Source organism: Pseudochaenichthys georgianus, chromosome 10 (genome assembly GCF_902827115.2).
Source record: "Pseudochaenichthys georgianus chromosome 10, fPseGeo1.2, whole genome shotgun sequence".
Taxonomy (NCBI): Eukaryota; Metazoa; Chordata; class Actinopteri; order Perciformes; family Channichthyidae; genus Pseudochaenichthys; species Pseudochaenichthys georgianus.
Genome location: NC_047512.1, coordinates 9,649,928 through 9,668,795, shown reverse-complemented (window position 1 = coordinate 9,668,795; position 18,868 = coordinate 9,649,928). Strand labels below are relative to the sequence as shown.

The following is an 18,868-nucleotide window of genomic DNA, read 5'->3' as shown; positions in this document are numbered from 1 at the left end:
TAACTGCCAGGACAACTCTGCCACTGTTGGACAGCTTTCCCTGCATTTGTCCATACTGTTGTCGGGGATAGCGGCCAATGCCACAAATACATTTTTGCAAGGGCGACAGTTGAACCCTAATGGCTGAGAATCCTGCTGGAGGGTGCTCATTTGGACATTTAAATCAGTGTTAAAAAATGCAGATGGATGGCTGTTAGTCCCTGAATGTTGCACCTATATGCATGTGTGCACAGAGTGACTCTCTTACATGCCGTCCTGCCGGGTGATGGTGTAGCCGTACTCCGGGTAGTGCAGAAAGGACACGTTGACTCCGATCAGCGGCGTCCCGTCTCCCGTGAGGACCTGACCTCGGATGACTGACGCCAGGCTGCGTGGGCAAACAAGCAGAAAGAGCTGAATAAACAAACAATGCCAGCCGGAGACAACAACTGCCATCCGTTTGCCAGTGGCACCAGCAGAGAGGTATGATTTACTGAATGCTATAGGAACGAGTGTGTCAGGGGATGTTATTCATGAAAATGTCACCTTACAGAGCACCTCTCTGTCTCTGTTTACTGCTTTAAAAGCCCATAATTCAGTGTGATGAGATTTTCCAGACATGCAGGACTTGTTAAGGTTTTTTGCAGCATCTTGCACGTGTATTGCAGCATTTATATTCCATGAGCACACAGAAGTGGATGCATATTTGTTCTCGCAAAAAAACCTGTTATTTGTTTAAGACAAACACAGCTATACAAATGTACAGATCTCAGGGCAATTCAATTTGTGAGGTAGGCACAGAAAACAGTGTATTCTTCACAAGATTTACTGATCAATTAACAGTCTGGGTAATTAAGTCAGGAAATGAAGTGCGCAACAGAAGGCATTTCGAATGACGATATGTGAGAGAAACATTGACAGTATTGCTATCACCACGACCTTGCAAGTACTTTGCTTTCAAAAAAGAGCTTCTTGTCAGTGTCATACCCGAGTCGTGTGCTCGCTGATAAATGTGTGTGGTACTGTGATGAAAGATGATATATAAACAATAATTTTGTTAGAACGAGCTCTTGAACTCCGTAACAGATATCCTCTTGATGTGAGAAGTTGCAAAACTCGACGACTGACATGTCAAGAGGCACAAAAAACAGGAATTCGGAAAAACAGAATGCGATGCCGCAGGCAAACTGTCACAAAGAAAAAGGAATGAAAAAGGATTTGAAAAAAGAAACCATACAAACGAATCACCGCAGCACTGTGGAAAAGGTGAATCGTAAATAGGGTAAGTGTGAAAAGTAAATGCATTGGAAATGTTCGGCAGTGAAAAGTCAGAATGTGAAGGTTTTTCTAAATGAGGTGGAGGAACAACATGTCCCCTTTTAGAAAGAATAAAAGCTGGAGAGGTTTTCTGAACAAATCACCTCTTTTCTTCCAGACGTTTTTCTGAACAGTCGCACCTGGTGACTGGCTTATATATAACCCGCCTCCCACTGCTGGTCAAAGAGCAGGAAGGGAGGGTTAAATGCTGCACTTAAGGGCACCTCATGGTAGTTAGTCTAGCATGGGGGAGCATTACTCATTCACAATGCTCACCCAGATTCTCCTTGCTGGCAAATGGATTTGCTTCTGGTCAAAAAGCACTCCACCTCCAGCATACCCTCACCTGCTTTCACCTCCTACAGAAAGATGTGTTTTCTTTGGCAGTGTGTCTCCATAAATCACAGAAACGGAACCTTCATACATGATTTAGGCCTCGGATATCTTCTGTGATTATTCAACATGACTGCAGGCCCTTCAGGTAAAGCTCGCTGCTGGTATAATCTTAAGTGTGAAGTAATTTGTTTTAAGTCAATCCTTTGTGTGAAGGAAAGAAGAGGAGACAATTCGATATTTCTGCGTCAACATTTAATCATCCCCTTCGTCTCAACCAGAGCAGAATGTTAAACGTGCTCCTTCTACATTTTTCACTGGTTGGCCAAAGATGTCTCATTTTGCCACTTTATCTCCGGGTCATTACGTATATGAGACTGGGATGATCAACAGCTTTAGCCTCTCTTATTTCCCTCCCGCTCCACAGCCGTCTTCCATCCTTTATTTACCGGCTCAGGGAACAAGGCCACTTAAGAGCCCCGCCGAAGGTTCACTCTTTCTTCCCTGTGTCTCTATTAATCTTTTGAGAGCAAGCCGAAACCCCCAAACAAACGGCAAGTCCCACCACCTGCTGAAACCCCAGAAATGAATCATATAATGCGTGCATTCTTATCCGTCATTGTCTCACTCCGGCTGTAGAAAAACTCCATCTGAAAACCCAGTGGGAGACTTGTGGGGGGACATGCGATACGGCTGGGGGACCAGTGGGCAGAACAAAAAACACCAAACCACAACACATGTTTTATTCTCCGTGCTATACGGGGGACGGGTTTGCTGCCGACTTCTGAAACCTGAGTGCACGCTGAAATCGACTCCTTTGCTCATGGCGCTCACAATGGTTTTTTGAGAAAGTAGAAGGCGAGGAGTGACCTCTAACGGTTTTGCTTTTCTGTGCCGTAAGATATCAGATACTCCACGTCGAGGAATAAAAATCACCGCAGCTGTTGGAAGTCTTGATGCTGTTCTGTCTCTGTTCCAGGGCTTCAAAGACTTTTTCTATAATGTATACTCTGCAAAGGCTGCTCATTCAGCCTTTAACCTCAAATGGACGTTTGAAAAAGATGGATCGTTATGTGAATGTTTTAAAAATACATAATGATACTTTTGTCTTTTGTCGAATACATCTTCGCAGGGCCTATAAGATGCACAACAGTGTTTTTGAATCCAAAACAAGAAGATAGAAAAGCAAAATGAGTATTTTGAGCAAGAGAGCTAATGCCGCGGCCAGACATGAAATCGACAGTAAGCTGAAGACAATGAGGATGAGGATTATTGAGAACCCAGCTGGGAGGGGGGATTGCCTCATTCTATATTTTCAGTAAAGCATGCTATTTACATAAGGATTACTTTAAACTATTGGAGGAAATATTCCCAAAGTCTTCTGCACACAGTTGGCAATCATTTTCCTCTCCGTCAGTCGCAAATCGAACTCCACTCATGATCGGGAACAGATGTGGAGTGCACTGAGGTTTTGGCAAAACATGTAACTGTCTCCGCAGTTTGCACATGATGGAGCCCAGTGGTCCATTCATTGCATCAAATATTCTCTTTGTATTAAACACGTTTATTGAATGGTTTTACCTCGCATGAAGACATCAAAACTTTAATTCTTTCAAAGAAGCCGAGGCAGAGGTGTCAAGATGAACACAAAGCCAGTCTCCACTTGAACGTGAAAGGCGTATTCATGCCCATCAATGTAATCAATGTCCTTAAAATACCTAGACCACACTTTCTCCTCTCTATGTAGATACTGTATACTGTAATAGTGAGCAACTAGACAAATATGCAATGATGCATACATTTTTATTAGAACGACACCATAGAAACGAGATAAAGGCACAGCTCTGTGAGTAGTCTATTTTATTCTGTTCCGTTCATGATGAATCCAACTTACGTATCACTTTACGGTGCGTCCACACAGCAGCTTTTCAAAAATCTTGAAAATCTTGGAGCTGGGCGTGTCTGACAGCTTGGGGATTTTTTGCGACCAACAACAAATCACATGAATCTCCCGCCCCCGACATACAAAGCAAAAAACCCCGGGGATTTTAATGCGAGCAATATATATATATATATATAATATATAAACTCCCCAAACAGGCGAAAACCTACCAGTTTCACCCACTGTCTCTGCCACCTCCCTCCATGCCTGGTTCCTCCGGTTTGTATCCCGTTAATAGTTCTGGTCGTAAAGAACCGGGTGATTTGCTACCGTAATGTCTCGTTTGGAATATGAGGAAATGAACTGCGGTCTGGTTCTCCCTGCTTACACGCGGTTTGATTGGCTAGCGCTTGTACTGTCAGATTTGCATAAACGTGTTTGATTGGCTGACGCTTCCAGCTCAGCTTCAAAAGTTGAACATTGCTCAACTTTTGAATCCTGGAAATCCTGGAAATCTTCGCTTCGCTCCCCCACAATGCAGTTTGGCGAAAAGCGAGGCAAAGTGACGTCATCCCCATTCAAAGTCAATGGGCAGAGAAGCGTTGGAAGCGGTGGAAGATTCGTCTAAAGCTGCTGTGTGGACGTACCGTAACTTTCCACATAGCAACATGTCCACGTGTCTGATAGGCCTACTTTGTTGTTGTTAGCGTGTTAGCATGCTATCTTCTGCTGTTGGGAAATCAACACAAATTAAGAGTTGATGCTGATGGGAATGTAATTAGTTTTTGTTTAATTGCAAACCAAAGTAGGCCTATCAGACACGTGGACAGGTTGCTATGTGGAAAGTTAAGTGATAAGGAAAGTAAGTTGCATTCATCAAGCATGAAGGGAACATGAATGTTTGCACAACATTTCCAAGCAATCCTTAAGAAATTGTTGTCAGGATTTTCACAATTAAAACAACGTGTCCACCTGCTGGTGGCGCTAGAGGAAAGGCAGGAGATCTCCAAAGCCAGCAGGATCCATCCTCTTCTAATGCACTCAGCTCCGTTTGATTGTTGAGTGCAGAATACAATTAACTTGTTGGCTCTTTGCACACTCGGTGATTGGGACACTTTGAATGTGGTGTACTGTTGGATAAACAGATTCTACAAAGATAAAAGCAACTTTAGAGCAAATATCAGAGATAATTTCTTGTCTTAGATGTTAAAATATACTGTAAAATGGGCAGCACTTTCATGAGAAAAAGGATAAAGGATCTAGATAAATGTGCAGGGAAAACGGTTTCCTTTCCAAATTGGAAACGACAGCCCTGTTATCTTGGAATGAGAAACATTATCGTTAATCCTTCACAGTCATGAGTGTTGTTTGCAGCGAGGACCCAGCCCACTCTTGAGCTTTTTAATCTTGACTGCTGAACGACATAAACATGTGCGGCAGCGACACCACTGTAAACACACTTGTCACTGTGACTGCAAAGACAATGAGATGTGATGTTCGTTGACGTTTTGGAGTGGCTTCCCAGACACCCGTGTCTCCCGACTGGTAATGAGACAGCAGACAGCCAACGTGATGCACATGATGAAGTAGCCACATTAAGCCGCCTACCTGCTGTTGAACGGGTTATCCCAGGGTATCACGTGACTGCCGCTGGGGCCAATCAAAAAGCTGACGCGGTCGTAGAAGCCCTTGGATGTGGGCAGGGTGGCTGGACTCTGGCTCTGGCCGGCGATGGCAGCGGGGTCAGGTGATCCGCGACAGTACGCCTGACCCTGGCACGAGACCTGAGTGCAGCAGTCTGGATCCATGCAGTCGACAAGTCCATCTGGAAGACAAGACGGACAGTCAATACGAGGAGGGGAACGCTCGGTTGACCTGGATGCATCCGGAAACGTGTGCCATTACTCTGTTGAGCTCGAGTGCACACAGATGCCTTCTTAGAGTACGTGAGCTTGAGTTCATTAAAGTGAGATCCTGACGCAAAAGTTTGAAGTGTTTCAAAGTGTGTCACCTCAAAAGTTATGTGTGTTTATCAGCACTTTGACATGCAGCCCCAGAGAACTGATATATACTCAAAAGTACTCTTTATAATTGATCTACTGTATATTTTAAAGCGTGCTGTTTAACAATCTGCTCGGCTACAGCATTTGCATATTCTTTCCAGTGATGTTTTATGTATGATTGATTTGTTGTGTTTGTTTGCACTGTCACAGAGGAGTCACATCAAAGCCAATATTCTGTCTTGCACAATAAGAGTTACAGAGCAGTTTTTTCAGAAGCTAAAAGACTATTTGTACGAGGCTTTTATAATTCTCCCTACCTCCCTCGTTATCCTTGCCATCTGAGCAGAGCGTTTCCGTCGCTACATCGCATCCCAACCCGCGCCACCCTGACTGGCAGATGCAGTGCCAGACGTTCTGATCCAGGACGCACCTCCCGTTGCTGTTGCACAGCCCGGGGCAGCCGTCTGTCAACACATCATGTACGTGTCAAACAGCAGGGCAAATCAGAACAAGGAGATCAGGAGGAGAAGGGGAGTGGGAGACAAGAGCGAGGGGGGCATTGAGAGTGGACAGTGGGCAGAGGAGGGACAACAATGATAAAAGACAGTATTGAGTGAAGAACAATACACCTCTGACAGGACTTGGGATGTGGGGAGGGTGTGAGGAGTTACAGTTGTTTCACATGAGTTTATGGAGCATGTAGAACTCCACGGAAAAGGAGAAAATATTCGATGAAAGAAGAGGAAACATGCTGAGATGTTTACTTCGAGTTCAAAAGGCCAATGGGATACACTGTGCATTCATGTTGAGTCAAATCCGTGGTAATTGGAAGGTTTATTTGTTGTCTTTAATCCATGTTTGCTTATTTCTCTATGAGTTGTTTTCGGGTTGCGTGAATTCTCATCGTGTGATTTTCAAATCGAGGGCAATTTCTGAGTGTTTCTGTATTTCAGTCACGCTTAGAGAGTTCAGAAAGGCAAAAATCCTATTTTAAGAGGCTGAAAATCAGCGAGTGTCTCGGAACTTCAGTGCCTTGGTCTGGACATAATTTATGAAGGAATAGGCTATTGCTGATGTTAGAAAAACTCATGTGAAGTAACGGCAACATCAAAGGGAAGAGGAAGTATATATGTAAATAGGAAGGGGGAGAAGTGTGGGAAGAAGGGGGAGGATCTAGAGTTTCTACATTTTTAGAAAACAGAGCACTTGCTGCCAGATCGCATTCCTTCTAGGATGGTGAAGACAGGGAGCCGAAACATGACTAAACCACACCAGTGTGGGGCGTTTAATCTGGCAGACACAGGGAATTAAGACAGGGGGGGGGGGGGGGGGGGAGAAGGGACCGTGGAGTCTGTGTGAGACTGGTTAAGACGGACAGGAAATGAGGAAACATATTGGGCGAGCAGGATCACAGCAGGAACATTATGATCGACTCGGACAAAGAACAGGTGTATAAACGCCGTGCTAGGAAGACAAAGGGCAGGGAGGGATTGTTTGTGACAATCTCCCTTGGGGGGATAGTGGTTCAATTTACCTTTATATCCTATCTTGACTGGTCCTATTACACAATCGAGGAAAAGGAAACATTTGGAAAAGAAAAATTACTTATCTCTTTGGTGGCAGAGAGCTAAGACTGACAAACACATTTCCTTATGTTAACTTGCAGGCGAGCACAAAGTGAGAACGCTTGCTGGCATAAAGCTGATGTACCTGCCAACTTGTTTGAAATACTTGGGACAGAAGCTTTGCAGGTAGTTCTCCCGAAGATTATAGTTGGCTCGCTTTCGTTTTAGTTTCTGCTCTAATTTCAATTTCCACTGTTTATGGTAATCATAGTCGTTATGGAGATTGAGCTGAATAGTTATTACTTAGCATGAGTGGCAGGATATGACTGGAAAGCTGCGAGCTCACCCCTTCTTTTTTTTTTCACAGAGTTTACTTTTCTTTTTTAAGCAACATAAAGGTGTTCTGGATTTGAAAAAAACAGATTGCATTTAGAGTATAATTCTCAAGCAAAGTGAAAAGTGTTTTTACCTGATACTCTGGAATCCAGGGCTATACATGTAAGCCAAGAGGGAGTTGGATAGAGATAGAGAGGAAGGCAGAAAGGCATACAGACAAAATAGAAAAGAGAATGGATATAAGTGCAAATAGAAAAACATGTAGGAACATTGAAGTAGTTTTATAGAGGGTTAAAGGAGACAGAACCTGCAGTACGGGAATGGACAGCAGTATTTGAGTGCAGATGTTAATTAAAACAGCAAGTGATTCATCAGAATTGTATGTTCCATGTTTAAAATGGAAGCCTTAGATGGTGATTTCTGTTCATAGGAAGCAGCATAAATGAATTCAGCTTCTTACGCTTTGCGAAATATTCATTGTGCTCTCCATCTGATTTTCTTTGCCACAGCAAGACAGGCCAACACAAAGAAGAACACTGGATGTATCTTGATATCTGGTTGTTAAAACACTCTTTGTTTTTTTCAGACTATACAGTATTATGTCGTTTTTATTTGGAGCCCGCTTCACAACATTGTACTGTCTGCTTGTCAGGAGTTATGTCGTCTAAGTCCATTCTGAACGCATCACGAAGCAGCAGCATGATAAACTTTTTTTGTATTTATTTCAATGTTGTCACCATCTCCACTCGGGTGAGTTCAACAACTGCACGGCAATGAGCCAGCAGTACACTAAGACGAATCCAAAAACACCTCGGTGGTAAAGTGTAGTGCTGAGAAAGCGGAGACAATGGGTTAAGCCTTGCATATAGAATAGGATCTAGATGCTGGTGACAAAAGAACAGTCGAGGAAGTCCTCCATTCAGGCTCGGTCCATGTAATGTGATTAAAAGGTGCTTTGTGCAAACGGCAGTTATTCAGGGTTTGAAAGACAACATAAGCGCCTCTCAAAGAAAAGGTAACGTACGGCCTATTCATCTCCACTGAAACCAAAGCAAAGTTACTTTCCGTGCAGGAGCCTTACACAGGAGGAACAGAAAGAGAAAATGGATGGGGCCGAATCAGCCCTGAGGAGGGGAAGATTAATACAATCAGGAATGTGACCTCTCCAGCAACTCCCTCTCCGCACCCCCTCTCCGCCTCAGAGATGGGTCCGCGCTGTGGACCGGGGGTTGCTGACGAGAGAACTTGTAAATACATAATTAGGGTTCAATAGTTTGGAGTGCCAGGTCTCTGTTTAACTGTGTCGTCATTGAGAGGCTGGAGATGACACTTGGGGGAATGCTGTTTGACGAGGCGTGTCAGGGTTTAACTACAGGACCTTTGACAGGGGGTAAGGTGTCAAGGAAGTTTGAGTTAAAGGTCAATGGAAGATGACATCTCAGAACTCGTTATCCTCACTAATGCCAGGTGAAGCACCGCCATTTCAGAAAAATGATATTCCAAAGAGGCCGAGCGCCGGCGTTTCAGCTCCCTACATACCTGCCCTTGACTCACTAATACAGGAGCATCACTGCAGCGGTCTAAAAGGTGGAATATCTAAATGGTCGATGGGAAAATTACAAAGTTGATGAGGAAAAAAAAGAGATTTTTAAAAGAGAGAGGAAAAGCTGGCCAAAAGCAATGATGTGTCACATTTCCTGTTAGTGGGAGAGATGGTTAACAGCTTACATCAAGATTACATATCCTCCATTTTGATATCAATTCGATGAAAATTGGTCGAAATAAATGGCCACTATTGAAAACTGGTTGGACTCGTACCCAATGCATTCAAACCTGTACACCTGCCATAAGCTCTGGTGTTAGCTGGCTAAGAATAGCTGGCAGGTGAACAGGTAATGAGGCTTCAACAAGCAGAGACTGACATTTTCTTGTAAAAAATGGAAATGTTAAGAAAAAGTAATCATGGCGAATACTTTTAAAAAGCAAATAATATAATTCTTCACCTGTAAAAGTGATGCATCAAAAGGAATGTTAACAAAAAAGCAAAATGTGATTTTTTTTTTTACTAAAAATAGTGTGTCATATAGTGTCGATTTTATACTGTTTATATACCTCTAAAGTGTGGTCAATATTGATATTACTGTTCATAGTGTGTATACCCATTAATATGTTCATATACTTTATATCTGTCATACATTATACCTATCCATTAAACTGCACCGTGCTGCTTCTTTTGCTCTTCTACTAATCTAATCTTTCCATATGAACTCTCGCAGAGTATGAAGTACAATGTAAATACAAATGACTTCCCCATTGTATTTGAGTATAATGTTTGATTAAATGTTTTGTTATCTCCACCAATGACTGTGGCGCTTATAAAAAAGGCCAATCGAAATATGAAGATCCTGGCCACAATGTTTTCAGTGATCTTAAAACACGGCGGTTTACCTCTAAGCAGTAAAAAACCGACACTACAAAGTACTTTACTGGTTTTCATGCAGAGGCACTTGTTGGGAGTAGGCGGGCAGCAACAGAGGCGTGTCATGATCCGTGTCTTTCCAACAGATGCTTGAAACTGCACTCTAAACACTGACATTCAAACTCTAAAGTTGCCCTTTTAAGCCCGTCCATGAATGAGTTTCCTCTGTAGTTCGTGCCCTTCTGTCAAGTGTGTGTAGGTGTATGGTGGCGCATGTGTCAGCGTGGCTCACCGATGGTGCAATGTTCACCCGTCCAGCCCTGATGGCAGTCACACTTGCCCTCTCGGCAGACTCCGTGGTCGATGCAGCGTGGGTGACAGTCCCTCTGCTCACACTCTGGTCCTGTCCAGCCCTCCTCGCAGTGACACACACCGCTGATGCACAGGCCGTGAGGACCACAGTCCACCACACACACCTCTGTCGCAAAAGAAAAAAGTCATGTCGCTTCTGTTCTGTGAAAGAGAGCTTTTTTTATTTTCTGCTGGTGTGTTTTAGTATTCTGTGGAGATGAATCTGCAGAGACTGAAAACTTCTCTGATGAAAAAGCAACGTTTTTACTGTAAACTAGAGACATTTTTAACGCTCTACTTATTACAAATATGTGTTATAGAAAGTCCTGAAATTGTGAAGGCAAATATATACGTATATGTATATCATATACATATTCAAAAAAGAAAGCTGCATTGATAATAGATCATCTGAAGAGTGACTGAAATTTAATCTATACATTTGCATTTTAAAATAATTATTTTATATAGGCAACATGTTAATACTTCCTCCTGATTTATCATCTCAATTTAATTTAAAATGTGTGTAACTAGTCAGAGAATTTAAACTGAATACCCAATGAACTCCTACTTGAAATGAATGAATCTTGAGTTATTACTTTTATGGATTCCGGCTATAATAAAATCCGTCTAATTCTCAAAAAAACATTCTCTACAATCCAGTGCAGCAACACAGTATCCTCAACTTGCATTAAAGTCATTTAAACGTAATGAGTGCATGGTGGAAATGCACTTTGAAAAGATGAAAGGGGTGTGTGGGCGTGTGTCCAATATGACGACAGATGGATGATATCTAATTCAGTTTGCTGATTTAAAAATATCAGCAACAAGCTCTCAACTTTAATAAACGTATCAACAAAGCTTGTCACACAATATTTCAGTGTTGCTTGAGAAAAATTCATTTGTCTTTCAAGCCCATGAAAGAGCAACACAGGTTATAATAGTCATTGTTATTCCTGTAGCCACTTTGAAGCATCTTTTTAAAATATTCCACCAATTTCCTTTCTCTCCGCAGTGCACAGAAAACATCTGAAGTCAGAGCAAAAATATAGTAAAGCACAGCAAATACTTTGTGCTTCTAGACACTTCCAAAACAACCACTTTTCAGGTTTTTACATATCCTGGTAGCTCATTTGCACGTTGCCTTGGCAGCCCGAGGCGAGGGTTATGGATTTAAGCAGAATCTTCTGTCTGGAGTCTGGACTCTGAGAGATGTTAGATCAACATGATTTCTTCAAGTTGGAGTATCGGAAACAGCAGAGCATCTGTTATGAATCTGTGTTATCTTCAGAGAAGTAGAATTCAAATGATCGAATCCACGGGTGGTAAGTAGATCAGCCCGCACCCGGCTAAAGCTACCGCTCAACAAGCTGTGGCTGCTCTTGTGAGAGAATAAGAAATGTTCATTTACTGGAACGAAGAGCTTCTATCAAAGCTTTTGAGCAGGAGAGCTTTCCGGCGTGACAACAGTGTGCTGCAGGAAAGTAGCTCAAGTGTGTCCTCGCAGAGACGAGACTCTTCGGGATATTTAAATATACCCATAACCAAACAGTTTGTGACTTTTAAAGAAAATTGCTTGCAGGTAAAGCAACAAGCCTAGAGGCATAAGTCTGCAGTCCAAAATGTTACAAGCCATGGATAAAACATCTACTATTTTACTTTTTCTTCCATTTTTAAAGCTAATTCACCCCCTCTGCTTTGCCCACACCGACCCTTTAGTGAAGCTCTTTAAGCAGTCAGTTTCCAGCTCTCTGAATGGAGTTTTTCTTCGATTGAGAGACCTTGGACGGTTCTGATTAAGTCAAGCCGACACTGTAGAATAGTAAGCACGCCTCTGGAGGGGAGTCATTTGATTCCAAAGGGAAACCTCCTTCCCATAGAATCTATGCAATCAATTTTTCATTAGTCCAAAAGTGTTTATCTGCCTTTAACATGCCCCTGACTCGAGCTGGATAGGGGTTGTGGGCAGTCGATTCATGCTACTCGCTTGTTAATTAAAGTTTATTTAATTGAAGAAGCACCGCAGCATTAATTAAGAAGGAATTCTCCTCCCACCCAGGTGGGTAAAAACGTGGCTTTTTGGACCGCACCAGTTCAGACACTTCTTGTATTGACTAGCCAGAGACATCTTGCTGAGTGAAAGGGTTGTGTGTGGAATGTGTTAGTCTTCAAACAGAATAACAAACGACTTCTCTTTAAAAAAGAGAATAAAGCAAGACTCCAAAAAAAAAAAAAAAAAAAAAATCCCTGTTCACCAAAACAATCATTCTTTCTTCTTGGGCACCGACCAAAGAGGCTGCATGCTGCGTCAAAAGTGCTGCACACATCTATTATCTCAAACACACCACCCAGCCTCCTTATGAATTCATCTGCAATTGAATTTCAATCAGAATACATACATTCTGCTTTTAATTGTTTGACTCGCCGGGGCCATTGTGTGTCTCTTTCTGGGTTGAGCACACAGAGGATAAGTCTATTCTGATGGAGGAAACAGCACATAAATCACCTGAGGCCCACGCGCAGATAACAGATAGGAGGGGCCAGCCTAACTAACATGTCACCTTGTGTGTCGAAAGCCAAACGCTCTGAATACCGAGCTGATAACAAATGAAGAAGCCTTGCCGCGAGCAGATGGGAATATACGATAGTCTCATCTACTCTAACAAACCTGAAGCTGCTATAAAACACGCCGGCAAAAGTTCTGAACAAATCTATAAGTCTTTTCTGTAACTACACACATTTGTGCTGAATTTCAAAGAGACCATATGCTGGGACTCACAAGAGAAACGTGTGGAAACAAAGCTTTGTTGTCAGCATATGCTCCGTTTCAAAACCAACACATGCTACAAGTGTTGATTACCAAACTATAAAGGTGTGATCTCAACCATAGATTTATTTAGCCCAAAACACAATTAAGCTGATTTATTCAGGTTCAAACTTCCAGTACATCAACAACTTTAACGAGTTGCACATTGCTTGATAATAAATATCAGTTATTATGTTTCATGATTTATGCAGAATACCTGTTTACCAGTGTTACATAAAAGCACTGTAAATATAGTTTCTTATATTCAACACTTTCCAAGCGTGAGCGACTTCCCAATTCAACATCTGTCTCCTCAAAGCCATGAAAGACTTGATGGGTTTGTTATCTGTCGTAAATGCAGGTTATTTTCAAACTGCTGCTCGGAGAACAACAGAGATGTTGGAGGCATTGCAGGGTGTTTGCGCAAAACACATTTGAAGTTGTTGCTTTCACAGGATTCATCAATTTATTGAAGCTTTTAGTAATTAGAGAAACTGTTCACAGTACACTTCCTTTAATTTCGCCCCATCGCACCAAAGATAAACTTTATTGAAGGTGATATAGGAGAGATGTACCCAGAGCTCATAAAACACAGCATGACAGTGCTGTAGCATGTGTGCATACATCACGAGGCTCCCATTCATCATCTTTGGAGCCAACCACGACTTTTCAATGAATAATGTTGTTTCCTGCATGTGTACCTACAGCATGCGGGGGAAGCTGAAACGTACTGATTCGACTGTATTTTATTTAAAGATTTTCATTTCAAAAGGTGACATATTCATTTGGAGAAATAAATTGCTCTCTGATGTTCACTAAATCATATTTCAAATGCAAAGATTATTAATTAACTAAAAAAACATTCAAGATTAAAACATAAATCACATTTTCCACCTCATATTTACAGATTTGTAGATTCCAAAGCTGATTAATTATACCCAACGCGTTAAATAGTGCACCCGCAATGTACTGTATAAGCTAGATATTTAATTCCAACCTACTGCTTTTTTAATAAAGGCTCATACAGTATCTGCTGTTGTGGACTCACGGTGTCTGCAGCGGCCGCGCTCAGCAAGGTTTCTTTACACAAATAATTTGGTGCGAATGAATTGTTAGAGAAACAGTAAAAAGAGCCACGACAGCATTAAAAAAAGGATTTGTAAGTAGCACTGCTCTAATGGTATCAATAACTGAATGCATGGATGCAATTCAAGTAGATTGATATGCCATTTCATTATTTTGAAGCCATTGTGTCGACTTTGACTTCAAACGAAACATTTTCACAAAAAGAGAGATTGTCTTTGAATTTCTTTAAAGAACTAAAGCCGTACTAAAAAACACATGAAAACTGGTGTTGATTGATCAATTAGTCAATCGAAATAAAATTATACAGTATGAATTTGATAAAGCCCCTGTCACACTGTCCCGAAGTTGACACCCGATGGACACACGAATATGGAATTGTGAATTTCGCACGAAGATGGCCCCGAACCACACACGAAGGCAACATTTACATTACATTTAAGACATACAACTGCAACGAAAGTACCAAAAACAATTATGTTACAGTACTATGATACTGTACTGATATCTTCAGACTTTGTTCTTTACTTTATCCGTCTTTATATGTTGAAAATATCACGTTTTCTCCGTAATGTTGTTTCCATAGCAACAACAACTTCCTGTCAACTGTCCTTCAAAATAATATATTATATCCTTTTTAGTTTCACAGAACACAAATTGGGTTATTTACATAATATGTTTACATGATTTTGTTGTGCAATAAAACAACCCGATGGACACACGATAAAGGAAACGTTCAAATTCGGCTGTGATCGTAGCAACATCGGGCCATTCGTGAGGGCATCTTAAGCCATCGTATGATCGCTGGCGGAGTTTCTCAGGCTCCGGCAGCAACTTCGTGAGCGGAGGCAAAATCTTTGGCATGCCAACAAATTGCCGAAGGACCTTGTGAAGGTTAATTTTCGTGTTGAATTCGTGTGTCAATTTTGCCCTTCGTAAGGCCATCGTGAGGGCATCTTGTTATCATCGGTGCCATCGGGCATTCGCCCCGATCAGAGTGAGGGTGAATGCACCGATGATAACACGAAGATGACACGACTTGACAAGATGCCCTCACGAGTGCCTTACGAAGTTGCCGCTCACGAAGTTGCTGCCGGAGCCTGAGAAACTCCACCGGCGGTCATACGATGGCTTAGATGCCCTCACGAATGGCCCGATGTTTCCTGTCAGCCTTCCATCTGTGCACAAATGTATCTCGTGCCCTCATTGGTCATGTGCACGTTCGTGTGTGTTGGAGGAGGGGCTCTGGAAGGAAGTCTGAAGGAAGTGGCAGATTTTTTACGGTTGTATATTTTCAAATTCTAGCGCACTCGAGCTGGTTTCTCCAAAATGACCTACCCCACCTTTAAATGAGTGGCTAATAATGGATTAATCATTTGAGCATGTTTTTCATGTTTTCTGGTTGGTTGCTTCTCTTTCTCACATATGATTGTTAATTACTCTGACAAGCTATCAATGTGATATGTGATTTAGAAGTGTAATGGGACTACTTTGACACAGAATAGAGCTCGATATTAAAAATGGAAACTGGAATTAAAAAGGAAAATATGATCTAGTTTGTGTCTTGTCTTTATCTCATGCGAGTACCAATTTTATATTTGATTCTGGAACAAGATGTCAACTCTAGCTATGGGCATTTCCTCACTATTTTGACATTTACTAGGGTCGAATATGAATTAGGTAAATTAATTGCAGATTGATCAATAATGAAAACAATCTTTAGTTGCGCACTCACAGTACTGTAAGACACATTAACATCACAGCAAATAGCTTTAAGTGACAAAATGCGTTACATGAATGCACACGATTGTTATTCCACCTTTTATTCCTTCTTATTCCATTCCATTGCAATGTAAATACTGTTATATTTGACTATATTTTTTATTATTTTAAATATCTCTCCCTGTTTTTTTAATTCTTGTTTTTATGCAACATGACACCAAGTCAAATTCCTGGTACGTGTAAACCTACCTGGCAATAAACCTGTTTCTGATTCTGATTCTGAAAGGAAGTGCAATGTTTTCTGACCTATTGAGCAGTCGGCCCCCGTCCAGTTGGCCTCGCAGACGCAGGTCCCCGAGTCGGTGTTGAAGGTGCCGTGACTGGAGCACTGCTCTGGACAAGTGCTCTTCAGGATCTCACAGCTGATACCACCCCAGCCCGGGTTACAGTGGCACTCACTGTGATGACAGGCTCCGTGACCGGAACATATCGGGTCCACACAGTCGACTGAGGGCCGTGGAGAGGACAGAATATTTTTAGTTTCCCACTTCCAGAAAGGATATCAAACCTACTTATTTACCCCGGCCAATTTCACTCTGCTACAAGCCAACATCATTTTTGTCAGAGTGGAAGTGCTCCAGTGCCAGATGACGTCAGTTAAGCCACAGCTGAACATGCTGCTGTGTTTCGTTGTGGCTGGTTTCGTTTTTCCACCCTATGTTTCTACTAGCTCTTCTATATTATAGGGTACTTCCAATATACTGACAGCATAATTATGCTCCATTATAGGCCCTAGGAGAAGGGGCACAATTAACGTCTAGACCGATGTAATCAATTACTATTAACAATTTGCAGATCAACTCACTGATCTAAGTTAATAATTGGCAATTATGAACAACATAATCAACCCATAGGGATAATTTACAACACAACATTGCGCTTCCTCTGGAGCTGATTTCTCTGTGGATTTCAACACCGCCTTGGACACTGGTATAGATTATTTACCTTAACCAATTCATCACACCGGCGCCATTACAAGCAAGCCTGGAAGTACAAGTGCCACAATCTCCCATCTATGTTTCCTTCCCATAATGCTTCACTTCAAAGAAAAACGCAATATACTCATTTAGTTCACTCAATAGCTTTTTACGTGCAAGGTCAATGAGGCGCACATGCAAATCTGAGCAGATAATTGTCTTTTGTTTGCATGGGGATCAATAAAGCTAAATGCACCCGAGGGAAGGGGGAGGTTGAAAAGAAAGACGACAAAGCTCTTTCTCAATAAACGGGGGGAACAGGTGCGATTGAACGATTGATTTCTACAGGTGCCTTCATCTGAGGAGCATTCCAATAGGTGACTGCATCAATGGGCCCTTCACAATCTGCTCCAGCTGGTAACCTCACGCGGTCTAAAATCTAAGAGGGAGTTAATTTATACACACGGTATCAATAACAACATCCCAAGCATTATCTGCTCAGTGGAGTAGAACACACTCGATTGTTTCACCAATGAACTGTGTCAATTCCCCCTGAGCTTCCCACAGAAAAGTATTGCTGCTTCCCATCCAAAGGGAAAAGGATTTCTTTCCCCATTTACCTTGTTCACAGTTGGGTCCTTTGTGGCCGCTGTTGCACACACAGTTGCCCGACACGCACAATCCGTGTCCCCCGCATTGAGGATCGATACACTGGGAGGCAGGAACATCACACTCAGTGCCTTTCCACCCGCTGTAGCACTGGCAGCGCCCCCTGGTGTACTGACCGTTTCCGCTGCACAGCACCGGACAGGCGGCTGGGGAAACAAAGGCATTCACAATATCAGGGCTTGTGGTGTATTAGAGTAGATTCCGGAGTACAGCGAAATTCCAAGCATTCCCGATGGTGCAATCACAGATAACAGACAGTATAAGTATCATTTTGACAATACAAGCTTAAACTTTTAATATATAATATATAAAGTGACTATAAATTGGACCTATTATTGAACAGCTTACAAAACAATACAACATTACCATACAAATACAAGAACAATACGTTCAAGGCAGTAAACAATGTAAACAAGTCAATAAGTATTGCACATGTACTTATCAGTGCAGTTGATGATTACAAAACTAGAAATACATATGTGTTCTATAAAAAAACATATGAGGTAGAATATAAGGTGCAGTTGGATGTAAACATGTACTTAAGTTCAGTTCATATACATGGCGCAACTAATACTTTTTCCAAGGTTAAGTACTTATTTGTCTTTATTTGTCTAATGTGTCCTTTATTATATATATTTAATAATAGCTACTTTAATTTGTTTCTAAAAGTCAGGATGGTAATAATGAAGCAGGAGCCAGATGCTTCGCAAAAACATTTGAAATAAGGAGAATCAGCGCTTGCCTGGCTTCATCCAAAGGAAACTAAATCTACCTCACAGCACCTGTAAAGCTCGCTTATTGACTTATTATATGTAGCCTATGTGTTCGACTATTTCTTGTATGGGATCAGTTGCTAGGCAACTGGCAGAAACCCAGGAAGTTACTGGTCACATATCACACATAACAACTACATACAAGGCGCAAGAAATTGTAAGATCTTCTCATAAAACGGTGGCAAAGAAAGTAAAAAGGTGATCCCAATATCGATGGACTCACATGTAGAAGGCTTTCTATTGCCAGATGTTGACATGTCTTTCTCTGAGATTTGGGGTGTGTGTCAAATAGAGTGGATTTGAAGGGAATCTTTTCGTGTTCATTAGATACAAAAAAACGAGTTTTAATAATTTTCATAGGGAGCATGTTTTTTGTGTAGTATTCAATGTAAAACGCCTGTTACAGTATGTGGATTAGGTGGAGTAACACATGCTCAGCTGATGCTGGATTTTTTAAAATCCAATTAGAGCATTTTAAAAATAACCTTGTCAGTGCTATCGTGGAGACAAATTACATAATAGAGAGAGTGTTTCTTAATGATCTCAAACATATCTACGCCTTTACTGACGTTTCTTGTAACATACCCACTATATGCCAATCATACAGCTGCTCAGGTAATATTAATCAATATATCGATCCAGCTGTGAGACTCCAC

At 41.7% G+C, this 18,868-nt stretch overlaps 1 protein-coding gene across 7 annotated transcripts in view; it reads right to left on the bottom strand.

Annotated features, from left to right (window-relative positions):
• Window positions 1-18,868, bottom strand: part of LOC117453793 (teneurin-3) — a 146,594-nt gene that overhangs the window by 37,823 nt on the left and 89,903 nt on the right. For 4 of the 7 annotated variants that reach the window (XM_034092766.1, XM_034092768.1, XM_071204596.1 and 1 more), the window contains 8 exons: window positions 17,391-17,585; window positions 16,100-16,300; window positions 10,127-10,312; window positions 7,549-7,569; window positions 7,049-7,072; window positions 5,832-5,978; window positions 5,120-5,336; window positions 248-367 (listed from right to left, as the gene is read on the bottom strand). In XM_034092766.1, the coding sequence (XP_033948657.1) occupies window positions 248-367; window positions 5,120-5,336; window positions 5,832-5,978; window positions 7,049-7,072; window positions 7,549-7,569; window positions 10,127-10,312; window positions 16,100-16,300; window positions 17,391-17,585 (1,111 nt within the window). The remainder of the gene's footprint in view (window positions 1-247; window positions 368-5,119; window positions 5,337-5,831; window positions 5,979-7,048; window positions 7,073-7,548; window positions 7,570-10,126; window positions 10,313-16,099; window positions 16,301-17,390; window positions 17,586-18,868) is intronic. The other 3 variants (XM_034092770.1, XM_034092771.1, XM_034092769.1) reach the window with 2 other exon arrangements.